Below are 23,864 nucleotides of genomic sequence, written 5' to 3' on the forward strand. Positions count from 1 at the left end.
GTCTGGTTGAATGAGAGAGAGACAGTGGAATGAGGTGAGATATTTCGAGTGAGTGGGATCATTGAAGACAGTGGGTGGGGTCATGAGAGAGGGGAGGTGAGGGGTCATGGATTAGTTAGAAAACAAGCATTCATACGTATGTCTGTGTAATTGTGTATAGCCAATTGGCCCATGTATTAGTTTCTTTTTTGGCCTTTTGTTTTGTTATGAGTAATTATTTATTCCCCAGATTAGGTTGCAACTTGCAGGTTGCATTTGTGGGGAAATGATTTGGAAGCATGTGGGAAAGTGGGTTTTTTTAATTGAAAAAATATCTCCATAGATTTCATTTTTAATTTCCATTTCTTTTTAAACCCAAAATTTCTAAACCTATCATCTAATCCCCTAAAATTAACCCCTAAATAACTTTGGTGGGGTTGGGTTTTTTATTTGATTGATGATAACATAAAGTGGTTTTTACCGACAGGCTCCCCCGCCAATGGAATTTAATTCACTATTCTCTGATGCTCTCTCTCTCTCTCTCTGTACTGTCTTTTTCGTTGGATCTGAATTGACTGCTGCTAATCTCTCTTTCTCTGATGTTATCCTTCCATTACTGAGTCGACACGAGATTTCGACCAGGAAATGGAGGGCCTAAGTCTCTTTTCAGGAGGGTAATGTCTTGCTGACACCCGTCTGATTACTAAATGGAAAATAATAGATATTTCAGAAGACGAATGTCACAAGCGCAGAGATTTATCTCACGATGAATTACTTGCAATGCAAAAACGACAAGGATCGACTTGCCAAATTGTAGTCTACTTTTTTCCTTTTTTTTCCTTTTGTTTTTTTTGAGTGAAAGGTGGTTATAATCATTAAAAAGAAGTATATCAAGAGAATTTACTTTTAAGCAAATTTTACGTCACAATCACGTTCTTCACTTTCTAACTTCGTGACATAACAAGTCATCTAATTTGATATCTAATGATTAGAAATAATTGTGATTTTGAAAAATAAATGATCTTATAGTATATAATCCCCAATCATTATTGGCCATTAATCTTGAAAGTTGGTAGTCGGGTACAACTATTATAGGCCTGGCTAAAAGTTCAAATAAATATTTTGGGATTGAATACTAAGATACCATTTATCATTTGCACGAGGACGTCACAATTACTCCAACACAATGTTTAGAAAAACGGATTGGGGACCCCATAAATTGTGTAGGATTGGTGGATCAGCGTTCCAAATAGAAGAATCGGCTATATTGGTTGGTTTTAGCCTAAAAAAATTTTAAAAAAACCACTAGAAATTTCTAAAAGTAGTATTTTTTAAAGTTAAATTTTATGTACTTTTGTTATTTGCAAAAGTACGTGACTATTGAGACATTTCCATGTTTGGAAGTTTATAAATTATTACTTATAATTTAATATTAAAAAAATGTTTTTTTAAAAAAAAGCTTTACATATTATAAGATTAAAAAAAATACCATATATAAACTTAAAATTAGTATAACATCGAACCTTTATTAATTCTCTTTGCTCGTTTAAAATTATCACAACCTAACTAACTATAATATTATACACAAGAGTTGAAATTATTGGTTCACATATTAGAATTATTTTATCATACAAATAAGAATAAATTTAACTTTGTCTTATAACATCATCTAATTTTAAAATAAAATTAAAATCCTTTATAAATTTCAATGTTATGATATAAAAAAAATCTTCAAAAAAAAAAAAAATTCCCCTAAACAATAGAAAATAAGGATATCAAAATTGAAAAAAATTTAAAAATATTGAATCACCCACCATATGCATCATAAGCCCCAATTTTATTAAAAAATTATTAATTTTCAAACCATGATTTCTCAAAATCTTCGAAAACCGGTTTGCATTAATGGCCCAAAGCCATTTTCTTTCCAATTTCTGTCCATTGTATTGGATCCGAAATACACGTTCACTGCCATCATTTTGAATCAGATTTCAAGAAATTTGATTCGAATTTGTGGGTGAATATATTTGTATGATGGAACCTTAAAATTTGTGGTACCTTCGTACGAAAACAAACAAATTTGTAAGGTGGGATAGAGTTTGTGCACCCAAGCGTGAAGGTGGTCTGGGTATATGAAAAATAACGAGGTTCAATCAAGCCTTGCTTTGTAAATTGTGGTGGCGTGCATTCACCTGAAGGATTACCTTTGGACCCAAGTGTTGAGGACAAAGTATGGGATGGATAGGCAAAATCTGTAGATAGGGGGTGGTGGTAGAGGGAAAGAGGTGTCTTTTATGTGGAGGGCTACATTCAACTGTAGGAATATGGCCTCGGGTTACTTTAGATGAAATGTGGGTTATGGTAATCAAATCTTGTTTTGGCACCACAAGTGGCTCGGAGAGTGCCTGCTGAAGGTTACTTTCCCTAACCTCTTTAAGGTAGCTTCATCTCCTTATCATAAAATCTGTGACGCAGTGGAAAGTAGAGGTCAGCAAATAGTGAGGGATATAGTTTTATGTATAGAAGACTAAACAATACCATGTTGTCCTAATGGTGCTCATTGATGGAACTTTTGGATAAAGTTTATATTTTTCAGGGAGCGGAAGATATGTTGATATGGGAAATTGAAAGGGATGGTATGTTTTTGGTTAAATCATGTTATAGCATCTTCTTTCATGATCGTTAGAGATGTCCGTCACCCAAAATTGTGCAGATATGGAAATGGTCAATACCACATAAAGTTTAAATTTTCATTTGGCTAGCCTCGCAAGATAAAATCTTAACAATTGATAACTTGCAAAAAAAGGGGAGAGTGTTACCTAATATTTGTTTGCTTTGCAAACAGGATAGTGAATCAGTTGACCATCTCTTAATCCATTATCCCTGTACTTTAAAGATTTGGCACTGGCTTACTGGAGAAGTTGGTTTTCTTCTACAGCTACCACAGAAAGTGATTGGGTTAGTTTCACAGTTTAGTATCCTTTGCCTTCCTAAGGTGGGTGCTACAATTTGGAAGATTGCTAAAGGTCTGACCCTATGGGAAGTATGGAAGGAGAGAAATAGCCGGACATTTGAGGGTGTGGGGTTGCCGATAGACAAGCTTATTCACTTTATCAAGTTATCAATCCGGTCTTCTTTATCGGTGGCTTAAGGATGGGTGGGGTATCTCTAAGGTTGATGTCATAGTCAATCTGTACAATCATTATTCTTTGGGCTTTAAACAAGCAGACCCAAATGTTTATGGTATGCCCCACCGATTCGAAGTTTTAAGTTAAATTTTGATGGCAGCCCTATGGGAAACTCGGGATCGGCAAGTATTGGAGGTGTTATTAGAGATTGCTATGAAAATGTTGTGCTTTCTTATGCAAGGCCAATTGGTGTTGCTACGGCTAATTGTGGGGAACTCACTGCTTTGTTAAAGGGTGTCCAAACATTCATTGGGAAGAATTTAGGCCTGAACTGTTTCATTGAAGGAGACTCCTTGAATGTTATCCGTTGGTGCAAGAAAGAGCAGAGGGTACCATAGGAATTGCGATCGTTATGGTTGCAAAATTTGGATGTTGTGGATTGTCTTTCAATATCTTTCACCCATGTCTACCGCGAAGCTAATGACATCGTTGAGGCATTGGCGAAAAAGGGTGTTCACTCTCTTCTTTTGTTGTTTCGAATAAAGTAATTTCCCTTTAGTTTTTTTAATGAATTTGTTGAACCTTGGTCAAAAAAAAAAAAACAAATTTGTAAAAAAATAAAGAGGAATTGAAAATTAAGTATACCGATTTATATGAAAAGTACATTTCTATGGATCATAAACCCCACTGAAATTAGATCAAAATCGACCAAAATCTGCACTGTCATCTTCATTTTTGGTTGACTGTTAAAATTCCAAGAACTTTTCGTGCCTTTGGAAGCAAAATCAATAGGGAACCATAGTTTAATCGAACAAATTCCAACAAGAATATTGTCTAGAATTCAATTATCTTCAAATAGAAACAAATTTCATAAGATTTGGTTATAAATGGATGCTAAAATCTCAGAAAAGGAGAATTTGTACAAAACCTTCAAAAAAACCCATTTTTCAATCCACAAATCTCATATTGTTACTTATAATCGATTGAGTCTAGGGGTTTATAACCATTTTTTATTGATTTGAGAGCACTAATTCTCCAAAAAAGTGTCGTGGATGAAAACTCATAAACAAAGTACATCATTGTTCGCGGTTGAAAAGTAGAATTGCCTACTCTACTGTAGCATCACTACGGTGGAATTGTCGATTGTAGGGGTTACACGGCCGAATTCCGATATATTGCGGGAATCGGCTTGGGTAGAACGATTCTTGATCCAAATAGGCCGATTTTGATCTACATCGATGATTTTTTAAACTTGCCTCTAGCCATTAAATTCCAAATTGAATAGCGTAGAACGTGCCATAAAGTTCGAAAAAGAAATTTGAAATTGAATCTAGTCAATAACATGCTCACAACTACTCAGTTTAAAATCTAAAAAGCAAGAGTGATTGTAAAGAAAAATTGTTTCATGTGAGCTGAACCACATTTCTACAATATGTGGTCCCAAGGTATAGAGCAACCATCTTAAAGATGGATGCAAATAGGTGATCCATCTAAAAAACAATTGAAACTACCTGTCCAAATGTTTTTTTAAAAGGATTATTATTTCTAGTTTTCAAAAAAAAAATTTATTTTTTTATATTCATGATCTCTACGTTAGTGATTATATGTTCTTAAAGTGTGCCGAACCAACTTCAGGCTTCGAATTCTAGAAGCTTCACTATCAGTCCGGCATACTTTAGTGCCGAACTTTTTTTTATTATTTTATTTTTACCACGGTCTAATAAGAAATGTGTTAGATCAAAGGAACATGGCAAAAAATACCATTCAACAAAAAATGTACAGGACCGATTATCAGAATTTTTGATGACCGGTCCTGCACACATTTCTACCGGACTGAATTTTTAGCCATGTTCTTCCAATCCAACACTCGTTTTATTTGAAGAGTTTTTACATTTCAAAAGGATATCCATAATTTTCCCTAAATTATCAAATTACAAAATACAACACTAGTGAATGGATATCACCATTAGTACTAATGACCAGTGAATTCTAATGACCGGTCCTGCACACCTTTCTACCGGACTGCCACGTTCTTTTCTTCAAACACTTGTTTTATTTGAAGAGTTTTACATTTCAAGAGGATATCCATAATTTTCCCTAAATTATCAAATTACAAATTACAACTCTAGTGTACGGAAATGCCATGGATATCACCATTAGTACTAATGACAAGCGGTGGGGATTAATCCATCTGATCCAAGTGATTGTCAAAGGGTGATCTTCCAATCTCTGATCAGAAACGGACTGTTGATGCCAGTGGTATACTGTATACCGTACATCAATGGCGTATAATTCACATGATGTATGCAACTACAATTATATGCAGTGCTGTAAAAGAAAACATTAATTTGTAAAACATAAAAATAAAATAAAAATAGGAAGAAATTCTACAGGGTTACTAATTAAATATTTGATAAGAAAACGTACGTAAAAAAATGCATGTAAATAAGAAAGGGGAAAGCAAAAGCAGGTGAAAACTGACACAAATTACAGTATAAAATAAGGTAATGTTAACAGTAGAAAGAAAAGGAGAGGATAATTAATACAACAGAGGTAGTGCTCGACATTCAAATTTACCCAGCAACAGAAGAGAGAGAGAGAGAGAACAAAACTCTCTGAAGCTCATGACACTATGAACAAAAGAAGCACCCACAAACCGTAGCATTCTCTCTCTAAAAGTTATAAATAGACTTCCTCGACAATCTTTGCTACTCCCAATACTCAATGGCGACCTGACCTCTTTTATTTACTGGCAATCAGCCTTCACATTGCGTTGTTTCAACACTTCTCGGTTGCTGGTTCATCCTCAGGTACAACAACTGGTTCACTGACTTCAGTCTCACTCTCACCTTCTTTGTTCTCCGAAAATTGAATCACCGCTTTTCCTTCTCTTTCTTCCACCATGGACTCAATTTCATCTGGTTTAGCAACAAATTCTGGCGTCTCATCTGAGTTTGGAATCTGATTATCAAGGGGTCTTTCCTCTGATTCGAGGAGGGTGTTCGATTTCTCGGAGGGCAATTTGGGGAGAGATTTGCGTTGCGATTTTTTTGGATTTTGAGAGGGAGGTGTGCTATTATTGTTTGTCTTGGTCTCGTCCAGGCTAAGGCGCGCTGATCGGCAAGAGCGCCCAGTGCTTCCATCGCTATCGCCGCTTGAACTCTTGTGGCGGCCAAGCTTCGGGGATTTCGCTCTTGTGGGCGGTATCTAAGTGTGTAATAAATAGCAAACATACCTTTAATAAACTATACATACATTATAAACATGTTTTATCAAATATCTATTACATGTTTCTAATAGGGAAAAGTCATTATAAACATTATAAACACGTTTTCAAAGGATAGTTTGCAGATTGAATTGTATCAGGAAGAAGTATTCATATATTCATGCATAAAGGCTGAAAAAAGCTTTGGATAAATAAATCAGACACAAATAAACACAGCATCCCCTTGTATAATAGTGTTGCCGACATTGTGATTACAATCTCCATATTCCACAGATAGACATAAAAGGAAAAAGATCAGGGATCCTCCTAAGGTTTAGTCAGGTCAGGTATAGCAAACACTGGTTTAGGGCGATGGCCGAACATGATTGTCACATTGTGCATATAGATTGGGTGGGGGTTTTTGGGGTCCATTCTTTATAGAAGGTGTCTCCATCCAAGACAGCCAAGGCATTCTCTTTCTTCATATCTCCTTCCTTGAGCTCAGAAACAGAACTATGGATTCATAAACCAACAACATATGCAATCAAAGATGGTTGCTTACATCAATAGACTGCACATGCATTAAACAATTGTTGCAGCAAACTTGTTCCAAAAAATGGTCCAATGGAATTCATTTCTCAGCTCCTAATGCACAAGTCCTTCGGCATGCACACTTTTCGTTCCAATGTGTTAGCCAGGCAATGTGTTTTCTTGAAAGACTAGAGGCCAAGGGTTGCAGTTGAAACATTAAAAACAGGGCTCAAAAGAACTAGATGGAAAACCGCAAGGATGCAGAAAATCTAAACCAAATTGAAGGTTCAGGCTCCCAAAAAAGTTAATACAAGGATGAAATTTTTGATATGCAGTAAGGTATGATCCAAGACCTTGTTAACTTCTCTATGAACATGCCAACAAGAAAAAGAAACCCTCCCAGCTTGATCTCAATTCTCCTCAAGAATAACTACCAGGCAGCAACTAAAACATTTCCCTCAAACTGATCTCATGACACTAAAAGCACCCCTGAATGTCAGCCTGCCATCTCAATATCAAACACTCTATAAGCTTGTATTGAACCACAGTGTTCTGCGACTAAGGCACCATCCCCATTGTTCTGCATAGCATCACTAAAGTCCCCCTCTCATCACCGATCTGAAAGGAAAAAAATTCAGGCTCACCTCTTATCATTGAAAAAACAACCAATATCCCGAATAATTTTGTACCACCATACCTGAAGGCAGGGCCAGGGTGTCGTCTATTGCATACAACCAATCCTTAAAACAGTTTTACCAGCTTTATCCTCTCAACTCACTTTGACAATCGAGGAGGATTCTAAAAACATAATCGCCTGGGCCTTAGGATCCCCCCCATGCCTTTGGAGGCTGGATCACATTTTTTACGAAATTTCCCATATTTGCAAGCATATTCACTTTGTTTGGAGGCATACCTGGGGGGAAGACAATGCAGTAGATGATGCCCTGACTAAAGAGGGAGCCACACAGGATGCAACGCATGGGACATTTTGGGCACTTCTTTAAACACCTGAGCCCCATCTTTCGTATATCCTTTCTTGTTGTCTATATACTGGATGTATAGCATTTTCTGAGCATGGTTGGGGCTAATCAGGCACCCAGTCTGTGGGTTCCCAATCTCCTGTAATTTTCTTCACCTAAACAACAGTTTTTTTTTTTTTTTTAGGAAGTTAATGGTTGTATTAAAAGTTAAAAAATATTATAAAAATGAGTCTCTGAAGAGGAAGAGACTATGTACAGCCAAAAAATGGCAACTCATCGAGTGGGAGCACTATACAAAATTCACCTATGGTGTAAAGAAAATAGTAAACCGGGGACAAAGTGCCAAAAGCCCTGCAAGATGTGGACTGAGTCTGCAAAAAATTACTAGTCACTAGCATTAGAAGCACCCACCTTCGCAAGATTATCCGCTTCAAAATTGCTGTCCCTCCATATGTGGCTCCAGTAGATAGTGTAACCCTTACTGAGGTGGGTGATTTCATCAAAGATATGCGCCAAGTACCAGGGACAAGGTGCTGAGCCTGAAGCCCATGCTATTACATTGCTAGAATGACCTTCTGTGATCAGTCCTGGACTCCATGAGGGGTTGAAGAGTTTTGAGGCCTTCGAGTAGAGCAAGGATCTCAGCTGTTTAAGAGTCTGAGTGACCACTAAATTTCAACAATTTAACAATTTAAAAACAAAAAACTTTACCCTCTCAACTCTTTGCAAATAAAACTACGATATCCCCAATCTAATCCTATGTCTCACACTCTATTACAAAGAAGCAACTCTCTAGAAACTATACTATTGCTCTCTATGGTGGCATGACCGACAATTCGCCTAGGTGTAGCCTAGGCAAGGGGGGTCTAGTCGGGCAATGCCCAAGGCACCCCATTAGGTTTTTTAGTGAAATTTTGAAACCAGTTGAAACTTCACCAGAAGCCCATCTCGAGAAAGACTAGAGACCCCTTTTTCACATATTACATTAAGTTAAATCAGATGCATCCGTGCGCGTTGAAGACAATACAACAAGCAATAAAAATAGCTCCATGCATTGCCTGAAAGTAGTCACCAGTGGTAACACACTCTTTGAAAACCCTAGTAGCCTTTGTCAAACTAACGACAACCATCCCTTTATTTGGATCAGTCCGGTGAATCCTCTCAACTACCTTTATTCTATCATTATGCTTCGGCAAAATATATTTGAGTTCCCCTGCCATCAAATACGCTCAGGCAGATAGGAAAGGTCCACTTTCCTTTAGTCAAAGGAAAATTGTTTTATGCGGGCTAGACCGCATTTCTACATATGCAGTCCAGAAAGTGTAAAGCATCCATCTTAAACATGGATGCAAGTGTAAGTGTTCTATCTAAAAACAGTGGAAACTAACGGTCCAAATGTTTTCTTACTAGAATTATTATTCTAGTTTTTCAAATTTATTTATTTATTCATATTCATGATTTCCATGTTATAGATTACATGTCTTTAAAAATTAAGTCTTAAAATCCATCTAAAAAAATATTTATTAAGAGGCCCGCATTTCTACATATGCGGGCTTGGCCACATAGAAACCGGGTCCTTAGTCAAAACCTTAAAGATAGGAACCCGCACCTAAAACTCCTTTCGGTAATACTCCTCTATCGACCCATGACCTCTCAAGAGATAAGTCACAAGGCCTAAGTTAAATTATATGTTTCGGAAGGAAATCAAAGGTTCCAACCTTAAGAAAACTCTGGTGAAATATGAAATAGCACTGTCCACCAGAAGTCTTCTATCAAGACATGAGCTATAAGCTTACATGGCAGAAGTGATGTATGAAGTCCTACTTCAAAATTATCTAGATTATATGTGGCCCCACGAGGATCAATATTTGTTGACAAAGAAACATGTGTCAGCATATGATCTCTTTAAAGTTGGTGAAATCAGTTCCCATAACGAGTACTATGACACAATGACCGGGGATGACGGTATAACTACCTGGCACAAGTCTATAAAAGAGACCAATAGTGTCAAGCCTCAACATATAGATGGTCAGACACTCACACAAAGATGCATATACAAACAGCCATATAGCCACAGTTCACTACCTGAAACCCAAATGTCAAGAGAAATGCAGTCAAAGGTGAAGGTAGTATATTGTAACCTATATTCCGTTTCCCTTTCAAAGTTGTCATCTATTATCGATAAATAGAGTGTTTTGTCCCTCCATTAATTAACATGTGAATGTAACCAACAAGGTATCTACAGAGCCTAGGAACAAATTTACCCATAAATTAAAAAAAAGAAAAAGAAAAACTTTGTCCAAGAATAATTACTTGGCAGGGTGGGAATTTTAAGCATTTCTGGAGTCACATTTGTTTATCCATTCACGGGCTCCAAAAATCACCCAACACTAGGTGCCCAAGACACCGTCGAGGTGCCCACGTACAGCGGGTACCTAGGCGGCATCTTGGCAACCCTTGGCCAAGAGCGGAAATAAGCCCTTTGCCAAAGGGGTTTTTCATCATTTTACCCCTTAAAACTCTCTTAAAAAAAAAAAATTGCAATTTATCAAGAAATAAAAAAAAAAAAAAAAATCAACGTTTTCAAATCAAAATCGAAAGATATTCTACCAGATTCTTTTTGGAGCTTGGAGTGGTTGCAAAATAGGACTTTTGGCAACCAAAACTCGCTGATTTGGGTCAATGTCGATTCTATTTTGAGAAGGTTCGTGTACTACAACATTTTTAATTAGGGTTTTGTGTTTTTTGTGTAAAATGTATTAAGATTATTCTTCCTTCCCTTTTGGTTTTTTTATATTTTTAATAGTTTCTATTTGGATTACTATCCCATATTCACTAATCACTATGGTTTTGATTTAGGTTCTTTCAAAAAAAAAATTCAATTGGGAAATCCAATTATTGAAAAAAGGCATTAATCTCATGGTTTGATACTTGTGATTTTTAGTTTGGGAAAGAAATTAAAGGGGAAAAGTCCATTGCCCCCAAACCTTTTTTTTTTTTTTGCATGAGTTAGTTTACTTACATGATTCATAATTTTTTTCCCATTCTTTCTTTAAATCATTGCCTTATTGATGGGCAGGTTTTACCTTGATATTATTTTGTGATTGTTAGATTGAGAAACCAAATCAATAGAAAAAGTCCATTGCTCCAAACCTTTTTTTTATTTTTTTGGATGAGTCAGTTTACTTGCATGATTCCTAATTTATTTATTCAACTTGATGCTTTAGATCGTTGCAATATTGATGTGTAAGTTCTACCTTGAGTTTTTTAACATTATTTTAGGTTTCTTTTCTCAAGCATGCTAGCTTTACTTCTTCCTTGGATTGTCAAAATATTGAAAAGGGGCAATATATTATTCTTTCTATATATTATTCTTTCTAGTTTGTCACCTATTGATAATTTTTCAGATAATCTTTTTTTAATATTCTTTGAATGATCAATTTTAAATTTTAAATATTTAGACAACATAGTCATGAGTTAATCTCACTTTTGTGAATTTATCTACACATTGGACTTCTTGTTAATATATTCAAGTTTGTATTTGGTAGTCTTGTTGGTCTAAGAAGGGTGATGACCTTAAACTTTCCCTTAACCCATCCACAACCAACATAAAATTGTGCCAAAACCCACCATGAATCCTGATAGAGCAGAATGGAGAACCATGATTCAAGTAGCCGACCCCAATTAATTGGGAAAAGGCTAAAATGATGACGATGATAATGATGATGATGATGATTTGGTAGTCTTGTGTAAGTTTAGGGATTCGGTGATAAGTCGATAACTAAGGGCTGTAGTTATGTCACAATGTCTTCTTCAAGTTCAAATAAAAACATTTATCTGGATTGGAACTATGAACTCTGCCCCAATCATAATGACAAGAACAAGGTAGCTTACAAATTCTGTAAACAGGAGTACAGCTGGCATTAATTGATTGAAGAAACATTTGGCTAGCATTAGAGGGGCCGTAGCACCATGTACTCAAGTCCCTAGAGATGTTAGGAAAGCGATGTTGGACATTTTACAAGCAGTCCAAAAGAAAAGAGAAGAGGCAACAATATGAGGCATTGAGAGATTTGTAAATATTTATGGAATAAACATGATGAGAAAGGGACCTCCATATCCAAAACAAGCACATTTGGGTATAAGAGGCCTCAAAGAAGGGGACCTATTGGTACATTCTTTACCCCTCCCAATCATGAGGCGATAGTTCGAGAAAGCGCACAGGCGTAGACTAGTCTGGAGAGTCAAGCAAATCTGTCATTTAATATTGCCATTTTGAAGAGGTTCCAAGCTATGTTGGAGGCAGTAGGGCAGTTTAGCCCAGGATATAACGCCCCTTACACCTTATGAACTCAAGGTTCCTTTGTTTAAAAAAGAAGTGGAGCTCACAAATGAGTACCTGAATACACACAAGGATGCATGAGGCAAGTGTGGGGTAACCATTATGATAGATACTTGGAGCCATAAGAGGGCAATAAGCATTATGAATTCACTGGTAAATTGTTCTATGGGAACTTTTTTTTTTAAGTCCATTGACACATCTGCTAAGATTCCTGATGTAAGTTTCATATTTGGAGTAGTGGATAAGTGTATTGAGGAGGTGGGGGGGGTGGGGGTCACATTTTGTGTGAGTTGTCACTGATATGGCTACGGTAATATGGCAGTTGCTAGATTATTGGGGATTAGGAGGCCACTCATTTTCTAAACGCCTTGCACGATGCATCACATTGACCTCATGCAAGGCAATTAGCAAGAAAAAAGTGAAGAAGGGGATAATAGATAAAGCAGAAGCTGAAACAATTTCATTTACAGCGACATCAATGTCTTAGCCATAATTAGGAAGTATAAGGGAGGGGCTGACTTGGTGAGGCCAGGGATCACAAGGTTTGCAACTTCATACTTGTTTTTGGATTCTCTTAATAAACAAAAAGACAAGCTTCGAATCATGTTTGTCTCTTCAAATTGGAAGGAAAGCAAGTGGATTAAGGAGGCAAAAGGGAAAATTGTGTATGACATTGTTATAACACCTTGGTTTTGGACAGGGGTTCAACATTATCCTCTTGTAAAGGTGTTGCGCATTGTGGATAGTGAAAAGGAACCGGTAATAGGACATGTTTACAAGGCAATGAGGTTGCAAAAGAATAAATCAAGATAAAGTTGAAGAATGATGAAAGTAAATATCGCGCCATTTTGAAAATTATAGATGACAAATGGGATTTACCGTTGGAGAGGCCCCTACACCTAGTAGAGTACTATCTCAACCCTACTTAGTACTATAGTGATTCTGAGATAGAGAGTATTGGTTGTTCCAAATGTTTAAAAAAGCGGATTGGACGTCAAGGCAGTTTGGGTGCCTGGCTGCCTAGGCAGTTGGGGGGCTGCCTAGACAGGCACCCAGGGACAGGTTACCCTCACCAAAATCAAACTCCCCCCCCCCCCCCCCCAATCCCAAACATAAAAAAGAAGGGAATTCTTAAATGAATAACTAAATATATAAAACATTTTAAGACTTTAGTTTCACTTTCACATAAGACTTAACCCATTAAGAAATCACATAATCAATTATTTCTCAAATAGACTAAATAAAAAAAATAGAATATCAAAATAAGATACATTGTACAAAAAAGGAATCAATTATTCATAAAAGAATACGATATATGCTCAATTTCATCATCCAAGTGAAAAAAAAATCTATAAATCACCAAAAAAAATCAATCTTTTAACTACAAACATGTAAATATATCGTAAAAGAAAAAAAAGTAAAAGAAACAACGCATGATTCATAACATAATATATTGTAGCAAAATAAAATCAAAACCCCTTTCAAATATGATAATACATTAAAAATTTCAAAATCAAATCGATGTCGGTGCAAACCTTGTCTATTGGGTCGCCAAAAGTTTCCAAAATCAACTACTAGAAGCTCTGAATCTACACACAAACTATTGCCTTTGATTTGGAAAGAAATCGAAAAAATAAAAAATCTATCGATCTTTCGATAAATCGCAAAAGAGTGGTTTTTGAGGGGTTTTTCTCACCCTAAAGGCCATGAATTTTCTATTGGGGGTTTAGAATACCCCCTCGAACCCTTCTCGCCCCTTTTTAGGGGGGGGGAAATTACTTTTTTTATGCTCACCAAGGGTTTTTTTCCACCAACCCACAAGTTGTCACGGAGTGGCGCCTAGGTGGGCGCTCAGACAATAGTGCTTAAGCAGCGCCTTGACTGCCTAGGCGGGCGCCCAAAAGCAAAACGCATAATGCCCCCACCCAAACTGCGCCTAGGCGTTTAATTTTCGCCAAGGTAGTCGGGCAGCCAAATTTTCGAACATTGGTTGTTTCATGGAAACAATTACAAATGTAATGTGAAGCTAAACCTCGATTCAAAGTGTCTATAGAACTTGACTTGTATCATTACTCAATGGGGACAGTTAGGATGGACATTACAATAAGGCAAAAGATGAAAACATATCCATGTAAGACGAAGATATAAACGTTATTTAAGTTTGTACTTTATCATCATCATCAGAGCCTTTTCCCAACTATGTGGGGTCATCTCTACAAACCATTCTGCTCTATCAACATACACTCAGTGAGTCTATTAATCCCCATATCTTTTCTCACTACTTCCAACCATGTCCTTTTAGGCCTACCTCTTGCCCGTTTTGAGCCTTCCACTCGAACCAACTTGCATCTCCTAACATGTATTGTATTGGGTCTGCGTTGCACATGGTCAGCCCGCCTAAGTCTACTTTCTCTCATCTTATCGCCTATTGGAGCCAAACCTAAATTCTCCTGAATGTATTTATTTCAAATTATATCCCTTCTTGTCTTGCCACTTATCCATCTCAACTACATTCATCCTATGGGTATGTTGTTTCTTGACCGCCCAACATTCCACCCTATAAAGCAAAGCTCGTCTAAATTGAACTTGACTTTTAATTTTCCACATCTGCTCATATGTATGTATTCCATTTAACTTGAATTCTAATATATACGTTTACTCATATGAAAGTATTCATTTATTTTTAATGTATTGTAGCTTCATAATGGACCCACCACGAACATATTAACCTCTCACAATTACCAATTCAGCCAAAAAGGATAGCCTAATGCAAGCAACACGAGCGATTTCTTATTATTATTCTTTGTTGCTGTTGCTACTACTCCTACTACTACTTCTCCTACTATTGTTATTATCATTATCATTATAATTATTATTATTATTATTATTATTATTATTATTATTACTATTATTATTATTATTATAGTTGAGAACAATATGATCTTAAACAGTAATGGTAAGGAGATTCGATAGACAGATAGATAACCGAAGTACAGCCAATGACATGAGAACTGGAAACAAACACGATGATCATAAGGCTGCCATCCAAATTTAAAGATCAGCCTAAAAGGAAAGTAGCTAAACAATCAGCTCTTTTGAAAACAACATGGCTGCTGGATTAACATCAAAACATTAAGGACCAGTGATTATAACTAACCTTCCAATTATTCATAACAAATCAAAGTAATGCCACAGATGCTATGATTTAAATATTCGAACCATCACTTGTTACCTCAAAATCTCATGAATTACAAACTGCAATCATGAACCAGTTTCCTAATTGACGTTTAGTCTATGCAGGACTTCCCTGTAAGAGGCGTGGATTGCTAATATGGAAGTGCAGAACTGGCCATGATCCAAGTGCCACTATTTCAATGAGTATCAATATATTCTCAATTTGGCAGTATTGAAAAGGATGCACAAACTTAAAGCCATACTGGATATAACTTACCACAGGTACTGCATTCAGGATGACAGAAATTCAAGTTGGTATAATGTAAGAACATTTCATGCCAATTGCCAATGAATAAAAAAATTGATCAGTTGGAGAAAGACCATTTTCCATAATGCATTGTATTTACCTTCTTCAGCTCAACTTTTGGTGGTGCAGGTTCCTGATAAAAGGTCGGCATGGGATTGGCCTTAAATGTCAAGCTCTTCCTAAGAAGCTTGATCTCAGCCTCTAGAGTCTCCTACAGAATGAATACAGGATGTCACTTACACCTATGTTAAAATTAGTTAAATGTATATGTACCATAATCAGCAAAAGAAAAATTGTTCAATACATTGACTTATATGCATCACCTTTGATTTGGCCTGCAAGTTACTTTTCTCCACTTCTTTTGCATGAATCTTCTCCTCTAGCTTTGAATAGAACTGGTGGATAGACAAATGAGACAATAGTTAGATACCTGAATGCAGATGCGTGGTATAGAGATGTTTTAATTAAAAACATGATTAACGCACATAGTTATTGCACCTCTTTTCTTTTCTCAGCTCGCTCATCACATCTGAAGCTAAAACCATAGGAAGGAGTTGTACCGACTCTTCCGGGCTTAGTTTCTGCAAGGCTAGGACTGCTTAAAATCCTTAAGGTTTCACATAGACTACGGCTACAAGTAGGTGAACAATCCCAAAAACTATTTATATGAATGTATACAGGATGTGGCTAGAATACAGCTCAGGCTTTACAACAAAAAGTAAAGCCGCATCTCAAACCCCAGCAAAAATGCAATTTCAATGGAAAAAATCTTTATGATGGCCTGAAAATCCATTTCCACCCTTGATTATGAAATCTAAACCTCCAAAAATGGTGCAGATCACAACAATTGAAGTCTAGATTATGTATCACAAGATACACTATTTTTACGGCTTGAAATCCATTTTGTTTTTAAAAATCCATAATTTTCAAGGTCGAGATGACCAATTTGTAGGTTTTTTGGTGCAAGAACAACATTTTTCAATAGTTTTCGAGGTGTGATTTAACTTTTTGTCATAGAACAAAGGCTCCTTTCTATATATATATATATATATATATAAGGCCTAAGCTTTATGAGAAAAAGTAAAGCTAGATCTTAAATCTCATTGAAAATTGCAGTTCTGGCATTGGAAAATCATCAATTGATCATCTCGACCTTGACCATTATGGATGTTTAAAAAAAAAGGACTTCAAGCCCTAAAAGTAGTGTATCTTGTAACCCATTATCTAAACTGTCCATTTTCAAGTGTTGATAGATCTACAAGCTCTGTACCATTTTTTAAAGCTTTAAATTTCATAACCAAATGTGAAAAATTTTCGAGCTATCATAGGGGTTTTCTCATGCTAGAAAATGTTTTTTTGCCAAGCTTTTCAAGTGAGGCTCTAAAAAGCCAAGGTCCAAAAGGACATTTGATGGAAGTCATGGGAAGAGATTTGATAACCTATGGACTGATTGAGGATATGGTGCTTGATAGAGCGGAATAGCAAAAAGGATTCATACAGCCAACCCTAAATAGAAGGGATATGCCTAGCATGATATATATATATATATATATATATATATATATATATATATATACCTGATCGAATTAAGATGGTTGGGATCGCATGATAGTATTCAAAATTTTTTTTTTGGTTAATTAGATAAATTTGAGGCGTGTATCTCACACCATCACACACCCAATAAAATATAAAAGATATTTCACCTAAAATAAAATAACCAAAAGAACCCTAACTTATTATAGAAGTATTATAATCATTTATCTTATGTGAAATATTTTTTAAATTTTTATTAGGTGTGCCTATGAGGGCACACACCCTCAAAGTTTCATGTGAATTGGATTTGTAAAAAAATAAAATAAAATTCAAACACTATCGGACAACCAAGGCTATCTGATGGAATTTGAACGGTGATGAACGCACTTGTTGCACCCCAATTTTGAAATGTACACTTTGTTCATTCAGATGAACAATCACAAGAAAACAAAATTCAAAAATGCAACCCTAAAAGTGATTACTTAACTTACACTGTTTTCATTAAGATGAACACTCTTAAGAAACCAAAATTTGAAAATGCAACTATAAAAGTGATTTCTTAACTTAATAAACATACGGCCTCCATTTCATTGGACGCTTAGATCTAGGCTTTAAAGGGATTCCTTTTCATCCCAAATTTAATTAGATGAACAATTTTAGGAAAAAAAATGGATTTTGAGTTTTTAAGGATCTTCATCTCAATGTCCACTAAATGGACAACTAGATCCTTAGTTGGGAAGGACTCATTTTGACCTTTGCTAGGGTGCAAATCTGGGTTTTTTTGCTCTTTATGGGAGGGGGATTATCGGGATGAAGAGTGCATGTGCGAAATTTTGGGTCATACAAAACATTGTTTTCAAAAGGAGTCATGTCATTATATTATTATGAAACACTAACATGAAATCCCTTCCTCTTATATGTGTGTGTGTGGAAGACTTGCATACTCCGAAGCTAATCTCTACATCATCAGCTCACAAGCCAAAAACTCCTGAAAAAACTGATCCATGATGTGTTTGACCCCATAATTTGCACATATACACTCTTGAACCCACTAAACAATATTAAAAATAAAAATAAAAATAAAATAAAATAAAAATAGATGAAAGGAAAATAGATTGCATTAGATGAGAGAGAATTTAGTGAACAATGGCTGTCCATTTTATATCCAAGTCTTTAATAACTCAAAATCAACTTTTTTTTCTATTTTTAAACTGGCCATCTACTGATGATAAGAACATCTACAAAATTTGGGGTCAAACAAATCCCTTATGGCCTTGTTTTAAAACCGCTTATTCTTTGACTTCTTTCCTAAAACAGGAGGCTTTATGCATTGCATTTTCTCTCTCCTAAAAAAAGACCATTTTGAGTGGATTCCCTTCCGCATTTTTGTTCATGAGCTTGTTCATTGGGATGAATATGGGTCCTCTACAAAACTTGGGGCCAAACAAATCTCCCCAGATGGATTTTTTTTTTTTTTTTGGAGTTTTTGGCCTGTGAGCTAAGGATGTAAAAATTACTCGGCAGTGCATGTTCTGTTTCCATTTATATGTGTGTGCCTGTCAATTATAAATCAAGAAGGATACGAAGAAGTAGAATGAGCATCTTCTTCATCTTTGTTGGATGATTCTCCCTTGGACGGCTTTAGATTTTGGTCCTCTAATCTGCAAAGTGACATGTCCCAGGAAGAGAGAAACAATCTGATCAGAATCCAATCACACACAGAATGGAATTGATTTCAATACTCGATAAATGACATGTTACAACAAGTCTTGCATAGCTTAACGTAAGACTTGAGTGCAAGCAAACCTACTTGGTGCTTTCTGACTGTGAGGCCTTAAAAGCGGAGGAAGCTGATCCACTATTCCCAGAATGCTGCTCAATCAAACATAAGCCACACATATCAGTACAACCAACACAAAGAAGCAAGCCAAAACCAAAACTAAAACAATATTTGCACGCTATCATTCACAATCACACCCACTAAATCAGTTCCTTACTGAAAGAATAAGAATCTTAAGACACACAAGGGAACAAAACCCAATCATCGGTATTTCTAATATGTTCTCAAAGTATTCTCAAAAGGATACAGGTCCTATTTTTAAGTATCCAGGCAAATTTATCTACCTTGGGCTGCCTTGAAATTGGCATAGACTTGGATCTAAGCTGTTGACCTGAACCACCATCTAAATTACTGTCGACAGGGTGCACCCCATTGAGAGATCCCCTGTTGGTTACAAGGGCAAAAGGCTGGATGGCATTGTGCTTTGAACGAGAAGTCGAAGTAACAGAACCATTAGAAACATGTGATGCTATCCCATCTGTATGGTTACCATCTTTGTTCTTTTTCACCCAAGTAGCCACAACTCTTTTCGGGCTTTGGGGCTTCTCAATGCTGGAATTTGATTTCCCAGATTTCCCTTGAGCCTTCTGTGACTTAGAGCGATTGGGCTTTTCACTTCCTAAGTCCTACATAACACAAAAGAGTATGCCATGTCAAGCAAGGGTCTGTATAGTCATGCAATACTCTGTTTTTAAAATGTATTTGCTTCTTTTCTCTGTAATGAAGTATAAAAGAAACTCGGCTCACATCAATCAAAACACAAGCAACCCAACCAATAGGGTCATATTTGGCAGTGGAAAATAGAGTAATATTACTGATCAGAAAGAAAAAAAAAAACAGAAAACGATAGCTACCTTGGCATGGACAGAGTTTTTGCTTTTGGTAGAAGTGGGTCCAGCTTCCACTTCCCCTTTGAGCGAATTGAACACCACCGATTCATCAGTTTGAGGTGAAGTCTCAGAATTTCCATCTGCTTCTTTACCCAAATCAGATAGCCCATTTACCTGGTCTGATGTGTACATTTTTAGGCCATCATCCATTTTGTGAAGCTCAATTTGCAGGTTTTAATAAAATCCTCAGTTTCTTCACAACTGGCAACTACAGCAATAAGCACCCCCAAATCAGGCCTCAATTTCCATGTGCAAGGAATACCAAAATATAATAAAGCAAATAATTTGCACGCTCCAAGAAAGGCAATATATAGTCAGAAAGGGATTTCATTTCAGTAGAAAAAGGGCAAATAACTTGAAACCATTTAATCCATGAAATTAAATCCTACTTTTATGAAAGCCATAAATTGAAGATATGAAGGAAAAGCTGATAAATTAAAATTTGTTTCCCTGAGAGAACAAGAGAGACGCTGGAATTAGGGGCCAAAATAAAATTTCCTCAACTTCATAACTATTCCAATGTAGTGACATCCATTTTGAGCACTGCCAGAAACATGCTTATTCAATTCCTCACACGAATTACTCTAAAAAAAAAGATCAAAATAAATGAAAGGTATTCCTTGAGAAACATTTTCAATTCGACCAAACAACCAGGGGATCAAAAAAATTAAATGGAAATTAGCCAAATGCCTTATATTTCAAATCAAAATTATATCCTTACACGAGTACTAAACATAAGACAATGGTCAAATCATGAAACCCCAAATGTCACCACAATGAATATGAATCAACCAAAAGAGTACTTAACTACACTTTTACAGAGAAACATAAATAATTTTTTTCTCTACAAAAGAAAAAAGCACAAAATAAAATCAATCAGCTCAAAAGTTAAAAATATCAAAATAATAATCATAACAATAATAATCAGCTCACATAAAAACTTAAAATAAAACAAGTACACCAGGAAATCAATCGGTTCAAAAAAAAAGGTTAAACAATGAATAACTTTCTACTTAAATAAATAAAATCCAAGAAAAAATACAAAAAAATGAACCAGGTGAAAACGATAATCAGAATCCATTTCTTACTAAAAACACAACATGCATAAATGACTGAGAACAAAGGAAAAACAGTGGAGGTTTTCAAACCTCAAAGGATTATGCAAGCATATTATATAATCCACAGTGGATTAAAACTGTCGTCGATCCAAACACGTCCAAGACACAAAATGGACAATCAAGCACAAACATAAATCCATAATAGATTGCTAGGACTCTCGCGGTTAGAGATAGCGGATGGATCATAATGCATTCAAATGCATAACGTTTTGGACACACACAAACAGCAAAAAGTAACTTTCACGAGTTTGTGTTACCTTAGTTTACCGGATTTGAGTATCAGAACGCCATTAAAGCTCTGGATTAGAGGGAGGAGCATAGATCAAGAGGTCTACAGCAAGAATAAATGGGTAACGAATCGGTAGAGAAAATGCGAAGCCATCGTTTCCAGAGGGAGAAAGATCGAGGAAGGTCTGCAACCTCCTTGCTCCTTGCCAGCGCCTTAGGATCTCACTCCTTCGAGATTTAGAGAGAGAGAGCGAGACAGAGAGAGAGAGAGAGGGACAAGTGAGAGGAGGGGAGGGGGAATCGTGAGACGGTTAAATAATTGCAAAAAGGAGAGAGAGAGAGAGAGAGAGAGAGGGGGGAGGGAGGATTTAAAAAGCGAAAATTGAAGACAGGCAGGGGTGGAGCGGGACGGTTAAATAATAAGTGAAAATATCAGAGAGAGAGAGAGAGTGTAATAATAAGTGAAAATATCAGAGAGAGAGAGAGAGTGTGTGTGTAATAATAAGTGAAAATATGTGAGAGAGAGGGAGTGTGTAATAATAAGTGAAAATATCAGAGAGAGAGAGACAGAGAGTGTGTGTGTGTTAAAAAAGGAGGGAAGAGAGACAGTGAGAGACGGTTAAAAAAAAAAAAAAGTGAAAATAGGAGGTAAGAAATGAGGAGAGAGAAAGGGGGAGTGATTGATACTTGATAGTGATAAGTGAAAGAGAGAGAGGGGGGATGGACGGTTAAATAAGTGAGAAAAAAATGAGAGAGGAAATATAGTGAGAGGAAGTTAAATAAGTAAAAATGGAAGGGACGAGCTACGGAGAGAGAGAGAGGGTTTGATGAGAGAGAGTGTGTTAAATAAGTGAGTGAAAATGAAGATGGAATTTAGTGGGACGCTGTGAAATGTGTCAAAATAAGAGGAGGGAAGAGATAGAGAGGGAAAGATGAGAGACGCCTAAATACGTGACAACTGACAAGTGACTAGAGAGAGAGAGAGAGAGAGAGGAGAGGATAATAAATTTATTTTAAAAAAAATTGAAATAGAGAGAGACGGTTAGATAAGTGAAAATGAAAGAGAGGCAGTTAAATAAGTGAGAACTTACGAGGAGGGGATGGGGTCTGTTTAGGTGAGAGAGGGAGACGGTTAAATAAGTGAAAATGGAGGGAAGAGAGAGACGGTTAAATACGTGACAAGTGAAAATGAGAAAAGAAAGGAGTTTAAATAATAATAATAATAATAATAAGAATAATGTGGGAGTGAAAATTATTTATAAAAGCTAAATTGTATGTATATTCTATTTACTGTAGCAATTTTGATGATAAATATTTAAAACTATTATTTAATTTTAAATATTTATTCATCAATATTATTGTCAATAATCATTAGATTTTGCTACAGCCATTGCGAGGGTTGAAATAAAATAAAATAAAACACAAAGAAAAGTTGGTTTTCTTCTTTGTTTATTATTGTTTGAAAAAGGGTGGATAAAAAATAAAAATAAAAATCTAGTGCGTGGGGTTGATTTGGTTTTTAGGTAATTTATAGGGTGGTGTCATATATGATTTTTTACAATTACATTTTTTTTTTTTTCGAAAATACATGAGGTCCTAAAAACATTTTTTTTTTTTTTTTTTTCACGATTTTTACAAAAATACATTATATAACTGAAAAGATTTTTGTTTCAATGAATTTCGGTCACCTCAAATAAGAAGATGAATTTAGTCACCTCAACTAAAAAGAACGATGAACGCTTCCCAAACACCAGCAAACGAGGCCGTCAAAATTTCCGGAGAACGAATCATTCGGCGAAAGGAGCGCGCGACTTAACGTTCCACTTTAATTTATTTATTTATTTTTATTTTATTTTATTATTATTATTTTTTTATTTTATTTTTTTTCAGGTGGGGGGTATTACAGTGACGTGGTAAGAAAGTGTTGGATTATGAGGTCGATAGAGAGAGACAATAATGACGTGGCGACAAAGCGACAGGCGAGAGCCTGGCTGAATCAGTGGGGTCCACCCGCTCAATTGAAACCGAACCCACCCCGACCACACCCCTTGCTCCCCGATGGCTCCGGCGCGGTCCAAACCCACATGACTCGCGCCCCCTCTCTTCTCTCTCTCTCTAAGAGTAACCAACCTACCTCGTGTTCATAGACACGTGTCCCATGCGTCTTTTTATCTTCTTTAGAATCGGTTAACCATTGGAAACTCTAATGTTAATCCATCTCTTTCTAATTAAAATTAAAAGAAAGAAAGGTTTACATTAGGTGTCAACAACTTTGTACCATAAAAGTAAAACATACTCCAAAAATTCGTACCCTTTTTTTTTTTTTTAATGTTAAGATTTGTTTCATTAATTAAAGGAGCTAAGCTCCAAAACTACAAAGCAAAAAAAAGAAACCTAGAAAAAATACAAAGTACTCCCAACATTTAAAGATGGACAACAATATTTTTAAATCTCTATCAAAACTCTAAACCTCGAAGTATCCAAAACCACCCACGAATCGAAGCCTCACAAACAACCTAACTTAAGAACTTGCACTCAATAAACAACTTTCCTTTTGCAATCTCCTCAAGGATAAGGGTTGGGGCGACGTGAAGCCTATACTAAGGCGCCGC

The 23,864-nt window shown here is 36.1% G+C and overlaps 1 protein-coding gene across 8 annotated transcripts; it reads right to left on the minus strand.

Annotated features, from left to right (window-relative positions):
• Positions 1-5,570: 5,570 nt before the first annotated feature.
• Positions 5,571-22,234, minus strand: LOC18431876 (uncharacterized). 8 transcript variants are annotated; one of them, XR_016056591.1, is made up of 9 exons: positions 21,282-22,234; positions 19,871-20,114; positions 19,301-19,642; positions 18,987-19,048; positions 18,760-18,837; positions 16,129-16,238; positions 15,967-16,038; positions 15,744-15,854; positions 5,571-6,311 (listed from the first exon to the last, which is right to left on the minus strand). XR_016056591.1 is itself a non-coding variant. In XM_020665795.2 (9 exons), exons 2-9 carry the CDS (start codon positions 20,054-20,056, stop codon positions 5,883-5,885), a joined length of 1,377 nt encoding a protein of 458 aa, XP_020521454.1. In that variant the 5' UTR covers positions 20,057-20,114; positions 21,282-22,234; the 3' UTR covers positions 5,571-5,882. The 8 variants fall into 8 exon arrangements, 4 of the variants coding, with proteins under 4 accessions (XP_020521454.1, XP_006842059.1, XP_088724547.1 ...); XR_016056589.1 differs by having other exon boundaries at positions 16,129-16,241; XR_016056592.1 differs by having other exon boundaries at positions 19,871-20,107; positions 21,282-21,642.
• Between the last annotated feature and the right edge of the window lie 1,630 nt (positions 22,235-23,864).

The sequence above is a fragment of the Amborella trichopoda genome, chromosome 5, assembly GCF_054954075.1.
Source record: "Amborella trichopoda isolate Santa Cruz 75 chromosome 5, AtrichopodaSantaCruz75HAP2 v2.0, whole genome shotgun sequence".
Taxonomy (NCBI): Eukaryota; Viridiplantae; Streptophyta; class Magnoliopsida; order Amborellales; family Amborellaceae; genus Amborella; species Amborella trichopoda.